Raw genomic sequence first — 22,281 nt, 5'->3', positions numbered from 1 at the left:
TAGAACACCATGGGTTATCTCTGGGGGAAAGGACAGAGAGAAATGGGTATTGTATGACAGCTCCAGTTACCTCTGTGCTGTCCTTTCCCAGATACAGCTCTTCTAAAACTGGGTTCCCCAAACAGGGACCACTGTTAGTCGCAACCCAAATCCACCGCTGATCCCAGATGTGATGGGATACTCCAGAGCTTGCCCATGCTTTCCAATCACATCAAAGTCCTGAAAAATTAAGCCTTATCCAGTTTTTTTTTTTTAAAAGCATCTCGAGTAAAACGTTTTGAAACAAACCATGCGCCCCACCAAGGTTTATCATCTAAAAGATTTTCCCCACCCATGGGCATTAATTTGAGATCTTTTTTTGATTGACTTTTTTTGAGCTTATTGACTGTGTGAAATGCATCAAACGATGAGGATTTTGTGGTGGTCCATTGTTTGTCTGTTGCTGGAGAACCCAGTTTGCAGCTTCCATCTTTTGCTCTCCTGAAACTGGACCTCAACCCTGTGTGCCGCCGGTTCTTGTGCCTTCCGTTTCCCATCCCTTCTATTTTCTGAATGGAATCAGTGACCGCAATAAAACTCAGTTTTGGGAGTGATGTATCTGGGGAAGGTGTTTTTATCTCCTGCTTCATACAGATATTTCATTGAGTTTTACTTTAAGGCCAGCTCTGCTTAAAACGGGTATTTCCGCACTGAGTGGTTGCTGGCAGGTCAAATCAGAGGCAGACCTTTTACCTCCGGACATTGGTAATGAAATATCCCTACCAGAAATTCCAGGTTCATCCAGCCACCATAGCCCTATGAGTCGATCTGATGCCCTTTCAATAGGTTCTACATACTTTATATATATATATCTTTTTTAAAGTCAGCACCCTTCCCTTTTTTGGAGGAGCGAGTTAAAAACTAGTAGGGCTGCAGCTAACGATTATTTTCACAATCGATTAGTTGCTCGATTTATTTTTTCAACTAATCGATTGGTTGCATTAAAAAAATGTTGCTCGGTTAGTTGGTTGGGGGTCGCCCCGCCCCCCAACCAACTAACCGATCATGATTATTATCGATTTTAATCTACCAACACGAAACTCAGGAGTTGAACCTTAAAAATACATCTAAAGTGACACTAAGCTCAGGAGTTAATTTTAAAAATGGATTCAGGTACCTTAACTATTAACAGAAATTTATCTTATTTGTGTATCACTCGGCTGTAGATCCTCAAACCGTCTCTGAATTGGTGCTGACACTGTCCTTCCTTCTGGAAGGTGGCTACTTTTGTTCCTCATGGTCCCTGTGTGTGTCTGTAATGTTGTCACCGCTTCAAGCTCGCTCCCATGGTGGACTACAATCTCAATACAAATTTGTAAAACACGGGATTGTAATCCATCACAGGAGTGAGCTTGGAGCGGTGACTACTTTACAACACACACAGGAAACATGGGGAAGAAAAGTAGAGCCCCCTCCAGAAGGAAGGACAGTGTCAGCACCAGTTCAGAGATGATTGGCGTATCTACAGCCGAGTGATACACAAATAAGATACATTTCTGTTAATATTTAGGGTACTTTGAACCCATTTTTAAGATTAACTCCGGAGCTTAGTGTCACTTTAGCCGTATGTGGTGTCCACCAAAAAAAATAAATTTTAGTTTTGACTGGCCCAGGCTTTGTAAAATTACTAATTCGACCATTTGCACCTTTTCCACATTGAGCAACTTTTGGTTTTGAATGGCTGTTTCTGGTTGTCACTCAGAAGCGGTAATAGCATCTCTCTGGGTAGAGTTGGGCAGCATGGCGTCCTTCTGCGATTATATTGACACTATTCCATCACCTGGGTGGAGGGCTAACTCTTTGCTTGCCCTAGAACATGGCATCTTTATTAGCCCCCTGGTCACCCTAGCGTCACTGGTGCTTGTTACATGGCAAACGATGTGTGACTTGGCATCACTGCCAGCCTGGTTCTGCTAATATGTTGGCGTGTTTTCCGGCTTTGATTGCCATCGAGAGCCCTGCTTTGTCTATATCCAATCCTGCCTGGCAGCGCTTTGATCGAAGCATTAAATGGCCGGAACGTATATAAGGTGATTGTCATTTATACGCTGCACTTTCCTCACCCTGCTGTATGAACTCGGAGCGGATGATTAATGGTATATTTCCATTTTAATATTTTGTCCAGCGGTAACGGCTCACAGCTGTAGCCTTCAACTTGAGCAAAGTAATCGACATGACAAATTTCTTGGCATTTCTGAATACAGATAGGAAGAAGAATTAATTCTCCGTGTTAAAATGGCGATATCGCATTACATTTATTCACATGGAATACAGGAACTTTAATCTCTACCTATCCCTGGTGTTATTTTCCTTGTCACAGTCTTATTATCTGTGTCCTTCCTGCATGACCTTTGCCCCGTGTTTTGTGGTCCTCTTCCATTTTTCTCTTGTCCTGTTTTCGTGTATTTTGTGTCTCCTTTTATTCCTTTCTGTCGCTGCCTGTCTCTGAGTTGTATGCATTCCTGTATCCTCTCCTCTCCTTCTTCTTCTTTTTTTTTTTTTCACGCCTTATCTGGCTTTGCTCTCTCTCGTTCCCTCTTTCTTTATCTGTCCGCTCTCAAAAGAAGCTTAGCTCCAGGCTCCATGCGGTCGAGGCAAGTTGGCGTTTTCCTGCAGCGCTGTTTTAAACCTGCTGTCACAGATAAGTTTTTCTGAGTAACGTTAAACACAATTCAGCATTTTTCTTTGCCCTCAATTCCATTCTTCCACCCTGGAGAATGGTAGCCTGCATCGCTCCGTCCTTTCCAGAGATGGGGAGGTGGGGGGAAGAGAGGGAGAAGGAGCGCAGCCCCCGAACACAGACAAGGCTTGCCAGCTCCGCGACTTCCACTCCTTTGTTCGTCCTAATAGGATATGTAAATTCCAATCTGGGGAAAAAATGAAACATTTTTAATGAAATGACAAGTACAAAAGCATTCCAAATCAAAAGGAAAATCCCTACGCATGTGAATCGCGCACTTGGTTTTTTTTCGTTGGGTTGGTGAATGGCCTGTGTGGCTTCACTTTGTATTTTTCTTCTTAATTCCTGCAGCCGGTGAGGTGTGAATAGCAGGCAGGTTTGCTCTGTACAGACTCCGGTTCTCTACATGCATCCTCAGCACACCTGCTGACGGACACGCATCATATGGCACCGTACGCTGCAGGGCATCTTTAAACCCATGGCTTTCATCAACCACTCCAATGAAGTTCTGCTTCCTATTATCTGTACATAATGCTCTTTCACACAGTCTTTCCCTATTACAGTTTACCTCTGTCACCTGTCAACCTGTTGACAAGCTGATTAGAAGGTTTTTCTCCTTTTTTTTCCAATTTCTTTTTAAGTGACACTAAATTCAGGAGTTAAACCTTAAAAATTAATTCAAGTACCTTAACTATTAATAATGTACCTTACATGTGTATCACTTGGCTGTAGATCCTCAAAACATCTCTGAATTGGTGCTGAGACTGTCCTTCCTTCTGGAGGGGGGCTACTTTTGTTCCCCATGGTCCCTGTGTGTGTTGTAAAGTAGTGACCGCTCCAAGATCACTCCCGGGATGGACTACAATCTCATGTTTAGTTTAATAATTTGTACTGAGATTGTAGTCCATCACAGGAGTGATATTGGAGCAGTGATGACTTTGCAACACACACAGGGACCATGGGGAAGAAAAGTATCCCCCCTTCAGAAGAAAGGACAGTGTCGGCACCAATTCAGAGATGATTGGAGGATCTACAGCTGAGTGATGCACAAGATACATTCTTGTTAATAGTTAAGGTACTTGAATACATTTTTAAGGTTTTAACTCCGTCCTGTGTTTTATTATTTTGAACATTTTTATCCTTTTTAAAGTAGACCTTACAGTCCACAACAGCAAAGAGCTCTTTAGTTACCCCTCCCCCCCTCCTCACATTACTAAATTGCTTGATGCTCCTGTACCTTTCCTGAGCACATTTTTGTGATATTTGGGTTCCCAAGCTTACCCAGAATCCAATGAGAACACGGAATGATGTCACTTTTGGCGAGGTAAAGTGGCTGAAAGTCAAGGTAAGTATTTTTTCATCTTTTCAGTAGAGGTTTTTTTTTACCTTTTAACAATTTCGGGAGTGTGGGCGACTATAAAGCTCATTGTTGCTGTAGGTTGCAAGGTCCTCTTCAGATCTGCAGCTTTCATTAAAATAATACCTGATGGTCCTTGATTCAGGCACTTCCTGATACAGAGTGACCACTATCTTCATGCTTTTGAGATGTCAGCCTATCCCGTGCACTGTAGGGCTGCAACAACTAATCGACATAATCGATTATTGAAAAAGTTGTCAACTTTTTCAATAATTGATTAATCGGCTTCCGATCAGTTGGCCCTGTTCACGACTCCACACACGCTGCGCGCCGCACCTCCTCCCCAACTCACGCTCACCGCTGCCAGACCCGCCCGCCCGCATCCACACTCTACACGCCGCACCTCCTTTGCTGGGTTTGTAGTCCTCTTTAGCCGGTGCCATTCTGCATTGATTGCTGTATAATTTTACACTTTCCATTTCACTATATCGCAAACCACCATTTTTTTTTTACTTCCACCGCTCCAAGGCTTGCTCCTGTGATGGACTACAATCTCAATACAAACTAGTAGTCCATCACTGGAGCCATTTTTTAAAATGTATTTTATTGTTTATCCGATTAACCGATTAATCGAACTTAATAATCGGCTAACTAATCGATTTTGAAAATAATCGTTAGCTGCAGCTCTAGTGCACTGCTAGTGTAGACTACAGGTGACCATGCCAACACACATTGCTCTACTTTCCACCGTTGTCACCATCAGACAGTCTGTCCAGGGTATAACAAACTGAGGAGAGATGCTGATTGGTTGGTTGCCATGCACAGCTGCTCCAGGTTTTGTCTGGTCCAGTGTTGATAAATTCCCCCCCTATAGACTTTCTCCCATCTATGCGTTTTGCCTCTTGCTGGAAACTGCAGTGAATTTCATGCAAACGCATCAAGTCCTTAGGGGTATGATAATAGATCACACAAGTACATGATGTCATGTATTAGTTACATTGTGTATTGGAGTGTCATGGCTTCTGATGTTTCTTGAAATGTTATTGTTGTTTTGCCTTTGAATTTTAATTGAGTTTATGGGCAGAATTAATCAAAGTGTCATGTACAGTCAGCTCTTTTAAGCATAGCGTGGTTCCATGTGCTGTTTTTTTTTTCATCTGCAATGGCTGGAAAGCTTGAAAAGCCGCATCGTATGTAATGTTTCATTTTCTTTTTTTAAAATTTTAATTATATTGAGAATCAATAAAGATTGGCTGCGTATAAAGGTAAAGAGCCTCTTTTAATGAAAAGGTATAATGATAAGCTTATAATGCAGCAGGTGTTCAGACGAGTGGCTGCTAGGCACTTGTTAAGAGGTTCTTCAAAAGGAACGGAGAGCCACATGCTGGCAGCGGAGGCACTTATGATCGTCTGCCAGCGCAGCGCAAGAGTTAAACTTTGATGGCCTTCATTCCTTCCATCAATAGCCGTGAGTATCAAAATGGCAGTTTTAGCATTGTGGATTGAATACATTTCAAGACATCCACTTTACTGTAATTTCGGTGTAGGTCATTGTAATCTTTTGGCTGATGTTTGAGCTGAGCTATAATTTTTTTTTTTTCCACATCTTCCTCCCTTTTTTTTCCCATCCTGGAGACCTTCTTTTTTTTTTCCATTCTCTTGTTGATGATAGAAATGACAGCCACATCGGGGAAAAAAAATTGCCTTTATCCTGTAAACTTAACTATTGCTCTTCAATCTGGGTTATTATATTCATAGCTTGCTAAGGATGCCATGATCATCAGGGGTCCATAGCTGTCTGGATACAGCAATATATCTGGCAGCTGAACAGTTAAACAGAAAGAAATCTGAAAGAGAGGAGATGAGTCAGATAACGTGTTTCCACTGTAAAGGACGACATCCATGGCTTCTTTGCGAATGTGCAGGTTGCTTGTCCCTGAAGGAGGGCTGGGATGACTGCAGATGTACAAAGTGCTGGTCATGCTTTCTTTAAAGTGACACTAGACTCAGGAGTGAAATCTTAAAAATGCATTCAAACACCTTTTAGGCTAGGTTCACACCTAGGCGACTCCTGCCGCGCGGTTTTGTGTACAATTGCCGCATGGTCAGGAGCCGCCAAGGTGTGAACCGATCGCCCTGTGGGTGCCATTATTTTCTAATGGCACCCCAGTCACGCCGGCCGGATCGCGTGTTTTCCCGCCGCAATTCCGCCCGTGCAACTGAATACGACAAAAAAAAAAAAGCCGCGAGTCGTGTGTTGCAAATAAAGGTACTTGTAGCTTTTTTTTCTTAGCGATTGCCGTGTGGATGTCACCCCTAATCGCTGTGTGCACTAGCACAAGATCGCATGGCCCCGGGATGCGCGTCCCTGGTGTCGTGCGGCATAGTGCAGGTGTGAACCTAGCCTAACTATTAACAGAAATTTATCTTATTTGTGTATCACTCGGCTGTAAATCTTCAAATCATCTCTGAATTGGTGCTGACACTGTCCTTCCTTCTGGGGGGGGGGGGCTACAATCTCAATACAAATTATTAAATCAAGTTTGAGATTGTAGTCAATCACATGAGTGAGCTTGGAGTGGTGACTACTTTACAAAACACACAGGGAGCATGGGGAACAAAAGTAGCCACCCTCCAGAAGGAAGGACAGTGTCAGCACCAATTCAGAGATGATTTGAGGATCTACAGCCGAGTGATACAGAAATAAGATACATTTTGTTAACAGTTCAGGTACTCGAATGCTTTCTTAAAGGAGAACTATGAGGTGAGTGTTTTTCACTCACCTCATAGTTCTAGCCGACCTGTGACAATGAGACTGTCACACGTCGGCTCAGTAGATTGGGAGGTGAGCGAACACATACCGGCATTCGCTCACCTCACGATCATGTCACGGCTGAGAGCCGTGATAGGGGAGGGGCTGGATTCCCCCCACTCCGATCCACCTGCGCTGACTGGCGGATCGGATGGGGCGGGTACAGCTGGCTCTGCATCTAGATACCGTAGGCAGCGTCACTCAGGCAGCTGGGCAGATGCAGACATAATTGTCGGGATCCGCTTCAGCTGCGGTGTCTCAGTATACCGCAAGCAGTAGCTTGCGGTATACTGAGCTTAGGGTGACGAGAGGACGCTAGTTTGTGTCCTCCCGTTACCCTAAGGAGAACTATGGGGAAAAGCCTTAACCCCATAGTTCTCCTTTTAAGATTTAACTCTTGAGTTTAGTGTCCCTCTTTAATGTAACCATTCCCGTGTTTTGAAATATTCTTAGGTAGGATGATTATTGTCACTGAGGATCCTTGAACTTTCAGGGGACAACAGGAACAACCGTAGTTAATTACATTTGCAAACTTGCTTGGTTTGCTTCAGCACAATAAAGAAGTGTTATTAGAAGTGCATTATTCTTTAAATACAGTTTCCTCTCTGTACCATTACCAAGTCCCCATCTTCTAGCATCCCCACCTTGCAGATAATACCCTTCCTCGTGTCTACCTTGTCACCAGGCAGAAAATGTGTTCCTTGCGGAAGATGATTCTTCATTTAATGGAATTAAGAGCTTGCCGTTTGGCTGACTGAAAAAAATGCTTCAATGTCCGGGATCAGTGAGCACAGAGAATGCTGAACAAATGGCATTTAGTCAACTGTTAAGTCAATGGGCTGTGATAGAAGACGGCTCAAAGACACACAATACCTAGTGCTTAAAGTAGAACTAAAGTCTTCCCGAGAAGAAGCTACAGCATTAGATTGTCAGTTAACTAGCCAGGGTCAACTGTGAATTGGCATCAAATCAGATGAAAAGCATACTTTTTTATTTTGACTTTCATGGAGCACCGTGCACGGGGCCACTGTTTATTTCAACAACTTCCTGTTTAAGAGAGTGTCCATGCACGGCATTCATTGTTCACTGTTCCATTGCAACAGTGGAGAGTGAAGGAGTCATGGAGGTGTAAAGAAGCGTTCTGTTAGCTGACCCTCCTTCCGGGAGCCACTGTCATTCCAAGTAGAAAGTGGGCTGGCCAAAGGAAAAACACTGGCAGGGTGGTGTAGGACAGGGCTGGACAAATCCCAGGAGCCAGGTAGCCAATGCTCCTTAAAAATTACAACTGGCCCCTAACTTCTGAGATTTTCCTTTAGTTGTGTCTAGGATGCACCGATACTAGTATCGGTATCGCTGCCGATAGAGAATATTTTGGGCGAGTACTCGTACTCTCCCAAATGCTCAGATACCTTCCCTGATACCGAAACTTCTGGTCAGAGTGAGATTTTCTCTGACCGGCAGTGCCGTAGGGGAACGTGGAGCCAGCTTCCCGTGCGATCTGGAAGCTTGGCGGTGAGTAATGACCGGCTTCCCGGCCTATCAGGGAGCTGGGAGGCGGGTCATTACTCGCCGCCCGGCTTCCTGATTGGCCGGAAAGCCTGTTTCCCGGCCAAGCGTAATCAAGCCAGCCAGACAACATGGAGCCAGCTTTTCGGGCAATCAGATTGCTCGGGAAGCTTGCTTCATGTCAGCGGAAGCACCGGTATCGGTACTCTGTATCGACGAGTACCGAAAGCAAAGTATCGGTACTCGGTGCATGCCTAGTTGTGTCAATGGAGCCGACTCCTAAAAATTATCCTGCTGTCTTCTGGATTGGACAGACTGGCTTCTGAATTCCATATTCATTTGTCCACTACCGGTGTTGAAGATGTCGTCACTTGCTGTGTTACCATGTCCTACCTCTAGTTCTTTCTCGGGAGCAAGCAATTCAATTAATACATTCCAAATTTATTTGGAAGCATACAGTTGGAGCATAGCCAAAACCAGGAAATGCTGACAACCTGACCTGGATATATATATATTGTTTTTATTTATTTTTTTGGGTCTCAGTATGGTAACAAAGTTCTTATTTGAGTCCTCGGATTAAACATTTTAGGAACCCCGGGTGTACATAATTGACTGCAACTGTATATAGCACAGCAGGGGTGTATCTAGGGAAAAGGGAAAATTTGACGTCAACAGTTTTTGAAGATGTAGCAGGCCAGAAATTGCAGCCGGTTCTTGTTTTTTTTTTCTACCAGAAAGTCAATCAAAAAGCTAGATTGACATCTCGGCTAAATTAAGGAACATCAGTACGGTAAAAGTAGAAACTCTCTCCTTCGAGATTAGAATCACAGGATGGTAGGATGTAAGTAAACGACAGTTGCATAACGTATGTGGTGTCGCTGTACACGCTATAGTTAAAGGAATAATTCTAGGGCCATTATTTATGGTTAAAGGATAAGTTCACCTATTGCATATTTGATGATAAAAAAAAATGCATTTCTTTAATTTTTGCATTCAAGCCTGGAAAGCATTGCCAAGGTGATCACTCGATCAGGGCTGCAGAGCTCAGACTTTTGCACATTCTCTCCCAGGCAGAGATCATACTAAGATACGGAGTTTAAGTTAGGAGAGATGGGGAAGGATAGCCTTCTGTGCTATTCTGCCCTTCCCTCTCCTTGCCATGCTGCTACCATTCTCCCCTTCCACTCTCATTCATCAGGAGGGTACATGCCTTCTGGTTCTGAAGCTCCACCCATTAACCCCTGGAGAAAATGTCTGTCAAATGGGTGTTTTCTATTCTCCATGTATTGGAGATTAAAGTAGAATTGACAACTTCTTTTTTTTTTTTTGCTAAAGGAGGGTTCTAACCTCTGTAAAACATAGATATATATATATATTCTGGGTCCCATTGGGGAGATTTCATTTCCTGTCTGATAGCCACAACAGAAAGTGAAAAGGAATCTCTCTAGAGAAGAGAGGTAAACCCCCGGGTGGTCAGCAGGGTCACCAGAACTAGTGTACCCATTGGAAGATTTCCCCTTTTTTGTTTTGTTCTGATAACTCAAAATATGGGTTTTTATTTCACTTTCAGTGTCAACGGCAGTCACCAGCACAGATAGAGGGGGTGGATCTCCCTAATGGGGACACACGCAGCAATAAAAACCTGACAGGTGTTCTAATCCCTCTTCACTTTATTCAAAACCTGAAAGAAAAAAAAAGCATGGACTTCAGTTGCACTTTAATGCGAACTGAATGCAATTTCTGACTTATAGAAACTACAATAGTTTGAAGTTTGTTTTATTTTAGATATACTCCATATATGAGCTGTTCTAGATGTGTAATGCTATTCAGCCAGTCTTGTGATTCAGGCACCCCAACAGACAGTACAGCCAGCACTGGACCTCTCTGCAGACTACACCTGCAGTTCAACTATACAATCTGGTCCAGGAGTTGACTTAGCCTGATCGGTCCGTGAAGGAACAGCAACACACTGAGAAGGTCACAGCTATGCTTTCTCCCCACTGGCAAGCATAGCACTATGCACAGCATTGGCTTAGGGTGTGCTGCCTCTTCCTCTCCCTTTTTGAGTGCTGTTGTGTGTGGAGTTACATTGGTTAATATCAATACAAATTCAGGAACTTATGCAAGTTGCATTTAAATTCATTCAATGTTTTTAATGCATAAATATTTGCATTGAGTGATGTTTTTGTGCATGTATCTGCCTAGAGTTCAGCATTCATTTACTGAAGAGACGCTGTTTGCACTGACTTATTCGAGCAAGTATTCTTCTGGGTTTTTTTGGTGTGTTTTTTGTTATTTATCATTCAAGCAAAATAATTTGCCATCTAGCACAAATACAGCTGATGTTGACAATTCCAACATAGCACTGCTGCACCTAGAAAATTGCATCGCAGACAAAACACTTTTCCAGTCGGGCAAATTTAGGGCTAAGGAGAATATGTAGTGTGTTCCTATAATCATATATTATGGTCAGTACTAATCAACACATTACGATTTTGGTTTACACCCGGCATGAGTAAGATAAATTGGCTGCTTTGCTGGAACCCACTGGCTTTAGTACTTTTGGAGTCAATGACCTGGAACAAGAGCTACAAGATTGCTACCAGGTACCCAAGTTCTCAGGAAACCGGGTGAAACAAGCCTTTGAATAGTCGAAATTCATGATGTCCCTTCGTCAAGCACCCCACCCACCACCGGGGGATGAGCTTATCACAATGAATGGAAACATGAATATGTAAATTCTGCAGGCACTGACACCCTTTAAAATGAGTCTGTAGCCATGCTATGGACATTCATTTATGTGCATATTCATCACTAACCTCTATAGCTGCAGACATTTGGTAGAGCAATTCATCCTCAATTTTTGACAGTCCTCACTGTTTGCTTATTCTGATATCTGGAACTTGGTACCCTTCCAGCCATTTAATGTAAATTAATGGCAGATGCTGTACATCAGGGGTGCCCATTAGGTCGATCGCAAAGCTTACACTGGTAGATCGCGATCTGCTCACTGACCTGTTGGCTTTCCTCCTGCGGTGCTCGAGTGGCTGATTTGTGTCAGGCGCCGCCGACGGGAAGGGGTGGGACACCTCTCCCTGTGTGCAAAGTCAGCCACACGAGCACCGCGGGAGGACAGGACGCTGGCGCACGAGAGGAGACCTGGAAAGCTGCTGCAGTGGAGGTAAGAATAGACAGGCAGGGGAGAGACCGCAGAGAAAGGGAGAGAAGAGACCGCAGAGAGAGAGAGAAGAAAGACAAAGCGAGAGAATAGAGCAGAGAAAGTGAGATAAGAGACAGCAGATAGAAACAGGGGAGAGAGAGTGAGGAGAAAGAGAAGAGACAGCCAAGAGAGAAGGCCAGTTCACACCACAAAGTCTGTGATCCAGAGTGTTCGGCCTCTAGAACGCACTGGATCGCCGGCTCCCTGCGTTCAGATGCGGGAGGGGGCACATTTTTGCTGATTGCGCTGAACCGGAATTCAGGCACTAATGTACCTACGTTCCTGGTGCGGGCAATCGCACTGCGGACGTTGGCGTGTCTGCGGTGCCATTGACTTCAATGCACCGCCACGCCCCCCTCCCGCCCCTGAATGCAGGTGTTTTTTGGTTGGTAGATCTATTGAGCTCTTCATTTGAAAAGTAGATCTCCAGACGAACAATTGTGGGCCCCCCTGCTGTAGGCTATTTAGACACTGACTTCAGGGCCTCTGTTGCAATGCTTAAGCATGAATTTCTCCACATAGCCTTCAGCTACAGAGGTTAGTAAGGACTTGTTTTAAAAGGTAAATATATTATCTATCACTAGTTTACTTTAAAGGAGAACTATGGGGTCAGTGTTTTTCCCCATAGTTTTCCTTAGGGTAACGGGAGGACACAAACTAGTGTCCTCCCGTTACCCTAAGCTCAGTATACCGCGAGCTACAGCTCGCGGTATACTGAGACGCCGGAGCGGATCCCGACTTAGATGACGGGATCCGCCCAGCTGCGTGAGTGACAGCTGGCTCTGCCTATCTAGAGGCAGAGCCAGCTGTACCCGCCCCCTCCTCCGCCAGTCAGCGCTGGCAGATCGGAGCGGGGAGAGGGGAATCCAGCCCCTCCCCCTGTCACGGCAGAGAGCCGTGACCGGATCGAGAGGCGAGCGTACCCGATATGTGTTCGCTCACCTCCCGATCTACTGAGCCGACCTGTGACAGTCTCATTGTCACAGGTCGGCTAGAACTATGAGGTGAGTGAAAAGCACTCACCTCATAGTTCTCCTTTTAATGGGAATCAGTCATAACAGATAACTTTTGTGACTATGCCCCAATGGAAGTAACCGGTTTTTGAATCGTACCAGACTAACCTGATTCGGTGCCCTAAACCCTGTTTGCACGTAAGATTTTTTGACGGTCTGCTACCACCAGAGCCCATTCACACAGATGTTTTGTACCTCGGCTAAGTTCCTTTCTTTTTTGCTATTAGGACATTTAAAAGATGCTCGTTTTGACAGAAACATGTAGACTCCTTTTTCTGACCTCCTCTTTGAAAATTTCCCTTGCTGTCATGATTTACCTCCATGCTTTAACACCCGGAACAAATATTCAGAAAAGAACCTCTGACTTTTCTGATGTGAATGCTTGTCCTAGGCCAGTGGCTATGAAGTCACAAAAGCCAGGGGGTCATTATATAGAAGCCAGGCTGCCACTTTCAGCAGATCAGCAATTGCAGAAACTTTTTGTTGTTCTTATGACACATTTACTTTAAGTGATGATTGGACAAATGTATAAGCTGTAGAAAACCGTATAATTGTTCTTCCCTCTCATTCTAGGAGGCTTCTGGAATCCTCACTGATCTCTCTGTCCCGCTATGATGGCACTGGTTCCCGAGAACACCCCATTTACCCTGACCCTGCCAGGTAAGTTATACAGGCTTTATACTTAAAATACCCGTTAGTTGCACATACTGGAGGCAGCCATCTTTGTGCATGTAAAGCCGTTTGGGATAGAGTAGGGAATAGTTAAAACCCCTTTACAGTTTTTTGTCCCTTCAGAGAGATATGCTCGCTTAGGAAGTTGGAGGAGATCTCTCCAATGTGAGGGGATATCCCCTTTAAGACATAACTGCAACAGGTTTACTAATTGGAAGAATTCCTCTTGTGTTCTGTTCCTGTGACAGCTTAAGAATTCCCATTACAAACATAGAACGAGCAAGGACACGGACAACCATACAAACAGAACAGGGGTTCTAATCCTTCTTTACTCTTTGCAGAACAAAACAGGTTTCAGCCTAAAACAAATTTAAAGTCCCAGCCATAGAGCCTGGCTACCTACAAAGGAGCAGCACTTTGAGTTTTGATCCTTTAATCCCAGCTGTATTGTAAGCGATGTCATGTGTTGCATTTTCCTTCAATGTCTCTTTCCTGACAAATTCCCGTTAAGAGGCTTACAGATCTTTAAGGATGATCTGTCAATCTGCCCATTCAGTGCAAAAATGACGAGTTCTTTGGAAAGAACATACCCTCTTCCCCACCCACTGATTCTTCTCCCTGCCGTTCTGATGGACCCCCATGTTTCTGGGTATGGACAACCACAAGATTTCCTGCCAGGATGCAGTGCTCAGGCCTGAAGGGGCCAATCGCTAGGCCTTAACACTGTCATGTGATGCAACGGAGGAAGACTTTGACCCTGTGTAAGCATTGATATAAGCTTACTCAGCATTTAGACTTTACTTTTTGACAGAGGAATGGTGCAGGGTGCAATGCACAGAATTTGAATATCATTGGGTGGGGGTAACTTTTTGAGGACCCCGTTTTTACTACTGCAGCAGTTCTTTATTCAGACCTGACTATCGGTAAACTGTTCTTAGAAATGTTCACTTTGGTTTAAACGGCTTATATACGAAATCAGTAGGTTACCTGCATTCACCGGCATAATTGTTTGTGTCCGCTGTCAATACAGAAAGTGCTGGCTTGCCTGTTCTTCTGAGTAAAAAGCCTTTTATCTGTTAAAAGGCGTAAACATATGTTATCCTTTTAGTCTTTTGATGTAACATTTTTATATTGTTAATATTGATTGATTTGTAGTAACTCATTATTGTCTTTTGCGCTCTGCAGGTTGTCTCCAGCTGCTTATTACGCACAAAGAATGATCCAGTACCTATCGCGGAGGGACAGTATCCGACAGCGCTCTATGCGCTACCAACAGAATCGCCTGAGGTCCTCTGCATCGGCCCCTTCCTCCAGCGAAGGCCAGAGCGCTGTGGAAGCTGGTGACCTGGAATTTGAGGAGTTTGAGTGAGTCATCTGTGTGTGCAGATGGATGGAAACAGACAAATATGTGCTGCAGGGGAGGGAAGGAATAAAATGAATGTGTTGCTTTGCTCTGCATGGGCAGGGCATATGTTCAGTCTAATCATTACAAATAAAAAAAATGGGGTGGGCTAATTCAGAATCAGCCTGGCCCTTGATAATCGCTCACAAAGAGGAGGAATAGGAGAGATTAAATGGCTTAATTTACCTAGTTAAGACAGATTGCGGGGAACTTATCAAAACTGGAGCAGCTTCTCTCTTCAGTTTGCTCCGTTAAGGTTTGAAAATGAAAGGTGGATGCTGATTGGTTGCCATGCACTGCTGCTCCAGTTTTTGCCTGCTCCAGTTTTGATAAATTCCCCTCAGTGTTTTAAATGTTCAGTTCTCATTTTTAAATTTTTTTTTATTTATTCCCCATTTTTCCCTAGTGGGATCTTTTTGTTGGCTTACATTTTTGTACAAGTAATCCTTACAAATGCCTATGGGAAGCTCAATGTGCAATGACTCGTGTGCCCTAAACCCCCAGTGCCAAGGAATATGCCACCTGTGCGTTCGCTGCCATTTCTTGGTGGTGTTACCATAATGAGGAAAGAGGTCTTCACTCCAATCCAGCTCAGTTATTCCCGGATTCTAAATGAATTGTAGGCTAATAGGCTAATAATTCTGTGGGGGCCATTGAAATTCTCTCTCGACAAATGAGTTCACAGGCTGTTTTTTATTTATATATTCAACCCTCAGCATGAGTCGCCTCTCGTGTAATCTGTAATCCTGATATAATAGGGACATGTGAAGTAATCAAATTCCTTTATCCTGGAGCGTTGCCTCCTATCTAGTGCCAGTCCACATTTCTATGAACGTGAAAGAAAAGCTTTTTATTTATTTTGTTTGTGCTCCAAACATGACAAAGATTTATTGCCTTTATCGCTCATTCTTGAAAGACTGGAAGAGTGTCCTTTACACAGCGCCGTTCGGTCTTTGCAGCATTCTGAAAAGCCGGGATGTTTTGTGATGAGGTATCAGTGCTGAGATGTGTGACATGGAGATTTATAGAGCAGGAAAATCCATACTTTGGTATTAATGCATATTTTTCCCATCCTGCAAACTGACATTTCATTCCCATTCTACAGTGAGTGGGGGGGGGGGGGATGGCGTCACCCAGTTAACTCTCCCATTCACTGCACACATGCCCCCTCCTCTCTCATCCTACTTCATTACTCCTCACCTCTCTCATCCTACTTCATTACTCCTCACCTCTCTCATCTTACTTCATTACTCCTCACCTCTCCCTTACCACTTCATTACTCCTCACCTCTCCCGTCCCACTTCATTACTCCTCACCTCTCCCTTACCAATTCATTACTCCTCGCCTCTCCCGTCCCACTTCATTGCTCCTCGCCTCTCCCGTTCCACTTCATTACTCCTCGCCTCTCCCGTCCCACTTCATTACTCCTCGCCTCTCCCGTCCCACTTCATTACTCCTCGCCTCTCCCGTCCCACTTCATTACTCCTCGCCTCTCCCGTCCCACTTCATTACTCCTCGCCTCTCCCAACAGTGACTGCAGCCTATCTGCTGTGTGCATGTGTGCTGTAGGAGATATTGGGGGGGAATGTGGATTAAAATTAATTTGTTTAAGGAAGTCTCCCTTTTAGCAGGTAGCTGTGTTTGATATTTTTACTGGGCTCACCAAACGTGCTCAGCCATTGCCTATTTGTTCTTGTTTATTGCATTTTGCGTCTGCCTTGTGCTCCCTATATATGCATGCAAGCGGATTTCTGCATATTGTACATTTCTCGAGCATGAATGGCGGTGAGACGCCGCCGCTGTCAGCACATCGTGGGTGAGCAATGTTAGAGATGTGCCTTTGATATGTAGGCTGCAGGGCGCTAACACAGTTTGTGAAGAGTCCTTTCTCTTTGCTCAGCAGCTCATAGTTGCTGCCTGCTCATTACAGCGTGGCGGGAAGTATCATCTTCGTGTCTCTGCACCTGCAGATTCTTTGTGAGCAGAAATATTTTTTTTCTGCAGTTTTCGCTGCGTCATTAAATACTTAGCCCCCGAAGAACTGCAACCTGCTTTCCAGGAGAGCCAAATCTCTCCAAAACTTTAGGCCCCGCTCACACCTTGGAGTTTTGTTGCACTTATTTGTCCACACTGAAATGCTCAAGACAAGAAATCCCATCTATTTCTTTAGCCCAACTGAGCGTAAGGTCGTGCATAGAAAAATGCCTATTGCTGGTGAACACTTGCCTAGGTGTGAATGAAGCCTTAAGCTGGCCACACACCTTGCAACCATTGCAAGACTTTTGTCTTGCGATGGTTAGAAGGTCATTAAAAAAACATACGATCTGCCCATCTTGGACAGGTAGATCGTACTTGCGATAATCGCAAGCAAGGCGGGCTTCCGATGACCGCAATGCTTAATGGGCAGTGTGCGCTTGCGCACACCAGCCCGTGCGGCAATTATCTTACGAGCATGCCACTAACCAGCCGAAAATCGTACGATTCTCGGCTGGTTTTCAAACATGTTCGTAAGACAAAAGTCGTGCGACCGTACGGTAAGGTGTGTGGGCACATCGTAAGGTGTGTGGACACTGGTCATTGTTTCCAGCACAGCCACAAGTCAAGACAGTTTACCTTGTCACGGTTGGGCACCATTCACACCACCACGTTGCAGTGGGAACAAGGTGGTGTGCATAAAAAAAATAAAAAATAAAAGCATGCCATACTTTTACAGCGGTATGCAACGTGGAACACTCCACTGTGCCTGTAGAACTGAATGAAAAGTCACTCATCACATTTATATAAAGTTCTGAAGAAAAAAAAAGTATAGTGCGATGTGCCAGGATTGGCACTGTGTTGGGCACTGCACACCAGCCACTTAGTTTTGCGGCTGGTGTGTATGGACCCTGAAGGTCAGGTTTACCTTTCTGACCAGGTTTCATTTTATACCCATACTTCGGGTGCAAAAATTAAACATGGTCAGATCGCAGTCGTCCCCCACACCCCATTCCACCATTTACCTGAATCGTGCGGTTCTTCTCCCCACGGGCTCCTTTACAAATTTAAATTTGGCTCGTCTCTGCCCACACAACTGGGTCATTAGTTCACAGATCCGTTGACAGGATCTGTGAATGGAGAAACTACAAGTCGGTCACTGTGGAGAGTCACCGCACTTGTAGTCTGTTGCACTCTGTCCTTACCTCGGTGCAGGCATGGACCGGTGAAAGAGTCTGCAGGAGGCAGAGCATTGCACCTGCATCTACTGATCACGGTTGCAATGCGCTTTACTGGCTCTATGCACATTTTTTTAATCTTTAATGAAGAAGTGTGCATTCATTGTTTGTTTTTTTTGCAAAAGCTGGAATTTCCCTTTTTACATTTTTAGTTAAAAACAAACATCTGTCCGCCCTCCGTAACAGTTTGCCTATGGATGCATAGATTGGCTAAGTCTAGATGTAATCATTGCTTTCTAAGATGTAGGCATCACTCTGCTAAGGAAGCTGTAGATGGTCTATTGGCAGGTCTGGCATATGTGTGACAATTCCTAAGGGCCATGTCACATTAACGATTTAGACTGGTGACAGTCGCTGAGACTTTCCTTTTTCTTATGGTGGTGTTCAATCTCTGCCTGAAACAGCAAAGTGCCTATCTATCGCTCCCAGTTATTGAGACTTTGCAAGGCTTTGGCCGGGAAAGGAACAACATCCATTAAAGCAGGGTTGGACAAGTCCCAGAAGCCAGGTAGCCAATGCTCCTTAAAAGTTACATCGGGTACCTAACTTTTGAGGATTTCTTTAGTTGCTGTTAATGGAGCGGGCTCCTAAATAAAAAAATAAAAAAAAAACCAAAAAACAAATCCTGCTGGATCCTGCATTGGACAGGCTGGCTCCTGAATACCATATTAATTTGTCCCACCCCTGCATTAAAGTAGATGTAAATCTAGGAACTACACAGTGTAGCGTTGATGGAGGAATCTGTTGCACTTTTCCCATCTGACCATAGAAAACCTGCAGATAATCTATAGGTGTATGACCAGCTTTAGAATGGAATCAGGGAAGTGGGCAGCAAGGATTATGTCTGATTTGTAAACACCTGATAAACATTTGGTTCGGGTGTCCCTATTTTTCTTCTTACTTGTCATTGGTGTAGAGATTATTATTATTATTATTATATAGGATTTATATAGGGCCAACAGTTTGCGCAGCGCTTCACAATGTAAGGAAGACATTACAATTACAATACAAGACAAGATTGTAAGGAGGGCCCTGCCCCTGAGGGCTTACAATCTAATAGGGAGGGAGAAGTGATACGTGAGGAGGTAGCTGTGTGGGGATGAATTGTTTGAGAACATTATTGGATGGTAAGTTTTTTTAAAGTGCAGCCAAATTGGGATAACGCCTACATTACATTTGTTACTGGTTCCCATTTCACTTAGCATAATAAAAACAAATTGCTGCTTACCTTTTTCATGCTGTTTACTTGCTGAAAAATCTTATTTAGTATTCCCTGTGTGTCCCAACAGAGGGGTAAAGATCTCAAGATTTGGGTAGTACATTGTATGTTAATGTACATTAAAAAAACATCCTCACTTTATCCTTTATGTATAAACCCACTTCAAAGAAACAACTAGAAAGGGAAGAGCAGATAGGCAGAGCCCGCTGTTACTCACGCAGGTGGGTGCATCACGACAGTATTGTCGGGATCCGTCCCGGCTGCGGCACTCTCAGTATATCGTGGGCAATAGCTCGCTATATACTGAGCTTTGGGGTCACGGGAGGAGGTTAGTATATGTCCTCCCATGACCCTAAAGAGAACTATGGGGAAAAACACTTACCCCATAGTTCTCTTTTAAGGGATACAGTGGTGTCACCCCCAGTCTGCTGATAGAACAGTAAGGGAGCAGCGATACTGATAAGTCATCAACTTTTTTCTCCTCCTGTCATTGTGCAGCTTACCAGTCCTTGTGGCTGCATTGATTTTTTTTATTTCACACTTTTTTTTTTTTTCCCCCTGTGAGTTGGTTTGGTGATCCTGCCAGTAACACACTTCTTCTTTACAGTAACTACTGTACTGTATGTATGGAGGAGCAGCGTTGTCACCCTAGACATGAAAATGTATTAAGATTACAGCCTCCCCCTCTCCTTATCTCCATAATCAAGGGCAAAGTGTTCTGTAGTTCACAGAGGTGACCTGGACAAGGCTGATAACAATGCTTGAGATAACACGGCAGAGTGCACAGGACAGCTTTGACGTTTTGGCAGGATCATCAGGCATTTCTTTCCCGTTTATCGAATCGGTATGGCAATGCACATTCAATGGTAGAACAGACCAAAAGGGAGCAAGAAAGAGAAGTTCATTGTCTTTCTGCCACATCCTTAAAAGGTAAGGTGGCCATTGCAGCAGCTTTGTATTAGAAGCGATTAATTTGGGAGGATAAGACTTCTGAAAAATCCTTTCCTGCAATACTTTCCTCCAGTTTGGAGCTGTCTCCCACCCCAGTACTCCACTAGATGTTCTCAATCTTCAGCAAGCATGATTCCACCCACTTTCTTTGAACCCAGGCTGTATGGACCTGTCTCCGAGCCTGGGACTGGACAGTATAAAGGAGAAGTACAATGTTTTTCTTCTCCCATCAGCATGCTCCTTATCAGCACATGAACTGTCTGGCTTCTTGTAGTGCTTCTCCATTTCCCACCCCGAGTTCTGTCTTACAGGGACTGCAAGAGGCTGATACCTGGTTACATTCAGATGCTTACACTGCTTGCATTGATAAGAAATAAATAATTTAATGAATAGAAAACTGAATTAATTTGTGTCTTTTATATCAGCTTTAGCATCATGAATAGTAGTGGAGTTTTCCCTCCAGTCTATTGGCAAACGCACAGAAATAATTATTCTTTCCCTTTCAGGGATAATGGGGACCGATCCCGGCACAGGACCCCTCGGAACGCCCGCATGTCTGCTCCATCACTGGGCCGCTTTGTTCCCAGGTGAAACAATCATTCGCCTCCTAACGCATCTGTCAGAGCTTTTCATTTTTGGCTCATTCCGTGAGATTCTGCCTCCATGTTCCACCTGTCTTCATCAAACTTCTCAGATCTGTCGTCCTGTCACTTCTCTACGCTGTGCTTTGTCTGTGATCACCACCAGCACTTTCTCACTCTGCCAATGTTTTGTTCTCTCTTATTTTAATGGCTTGCACTGTATTCATCATCCTCTTTCATTGCAGGAGATTTCTACTGCCTGAATACCTTCCATATGCTGGAATTTTCCACGAGCGAGGTCAGCCGGGACTTGCCACGCACTCCTCTGTGAACAGAGTCCTGGCGGGTAAGGGCAACCTTATGCTATGGTACAACTGTAGAAATGTGTTTTAAAGGTATATTAACCAGTTAAAGACCAGGGTGTTAAACCCCCTAGTACAAGCGATCAGGGTGTCTCTACAGATAACCAAGTGGATAGGGTGAAGGTTTTAGTGCAGAATAACGCTATTGGTAGTTAAATGGAACCGTTTCATAGATATCTGTACATCAGACCAAAAAGAGGGGCAACTGAGGAGAAATGATGGACAGAGGGATTTGGTTCCAAATGAGGGACAGTTAGGTATATCAAGCCCCACATGGCCGTTTGTAACATTGGGCATTGTGAACATTCCCTTTGTATGCTATCCATAAAACCAAGTGACCAGAATAATCATGTTTATTGGCCCCCCCGGTCATAAGATGGCCAATTACAGCTCTGGGATTTGAAGGGGACTGGAGACTAGCTCTGGGATTTGAAGGAGACTAGAGGCAAGCTCTGGGATTTAAAGGAGACGAGTTCTGGGATTTGAAGTGGACTGGAGACGAGTTCTGGGATTTGAAGTGGACTGGAAACGAGCTCTGGGATTTGAAGGAGACTAGAGACGAGCTCTGGGATTTGAAGGGGACTGGAGACGAGCTCTGGGATTTGAAGGAGCCTGGAGACGAGATAATGGATTTGAAGGAGCCTGGAGAAATAGAGAAAAGGGATGAACAGCATGGGAAAATTAAGACCGCGTGAAAATCATGAAGCAAACCATTTATGTGCTTAGAACCCAATAGGTAGAATATTTTTCTTCACTGACTGTTGTGAGCCAAAACATTGAATAATTTATGCAGGGGCCCCGAGGGCTGCACAGAAAGTGCCAGAGGGCCGCTGTTTGGGCACCAGGGGCCTACGTGAAGTTATAGGATTGTTGTATCCTGCGATTACCTTTATCAATATTTAACAGTCTCTCGAGGTCCTGCATCTCGGTGGGTTTTATTTTTCAGTTTCTTGCGAATTCCTGCATACTGCCCATTCGTCCAAATCCCTTCGACTTCCCGTTATCTGGGGAATCCGCAAGGCATTTTTTCTGAGGGGATTTAAAACTGCAGCTGCTGCCGCCTCACTTATTCCAGTGAGCCCCCCCTTGAGTAGGTGCATCAGGAAACCTTTCCGTGAGGGGATAATTAACCCAATTACCTCTCTCTCTAACGAGGGAGAGCCAGCCACTGATTTGGTTTCTATGACAACATAAGGAGCCCCAGACAGCTGTATGCTGGCCGCTAAAGCTCAATGCGATCAAGACTTTGCCGTTA

General features: G+C 44.3%; 1 protein-coding gene across 1 annotated transcript in view; it reads left to right on the top strand.

Annotated features, from left to right (window-relative positions):
• Positions 1-22,281, top strand: part of AMBRA1 (autophagy and beclin 1 regulator 1) — a gene marked incomplete at its 5' end in the record, with an annotated part of 92,498 nt that overhangs the window by 31,966 nt on the left and 38,251 nt on the right. The window contains 4 exons of the mRNA XM_018568897.1: positions 13,201-13,287; positions 14,485-14,664; positions 20,590-20,670; positions 20,910-21,010. Of these exons, the coding sequence (XP_018424399.1) occupies positions 13,201-13,287; positions 14,485-14,664; positions 20,590-20,670; positions 20,910-21,010 (449 nt within the window). The remainder of the gene's footprint in view (positions 1-13,200; positions 13,288-14,484; positions 14,665-20,589; positions 20,671-20,909; positions 21,011-22,281) is intronic.

The sequence above is a fragment of the Nanorana parkeri genome, unplaced genomic scaffold (assembly GCF_000935625.1).
Source record: "Nanorana parkeri isolate BGI_ZX_2015 unplaced genomic scaffold, ASM93562v1 scaffold1260, whole genome shotgun sequence".
Classification (NCBI taxonomy): Eukaryota; Metazoa; Chordata; class Amphibia; order Anura; family Dicroglossidae; genus Nanorana; species Nanorana parkeri.
The sequence above is the reverse complement of the archived record's forward strand: the minus strand, read 5'-3'. Positions and strand labels throughout refer to the sequence as shown.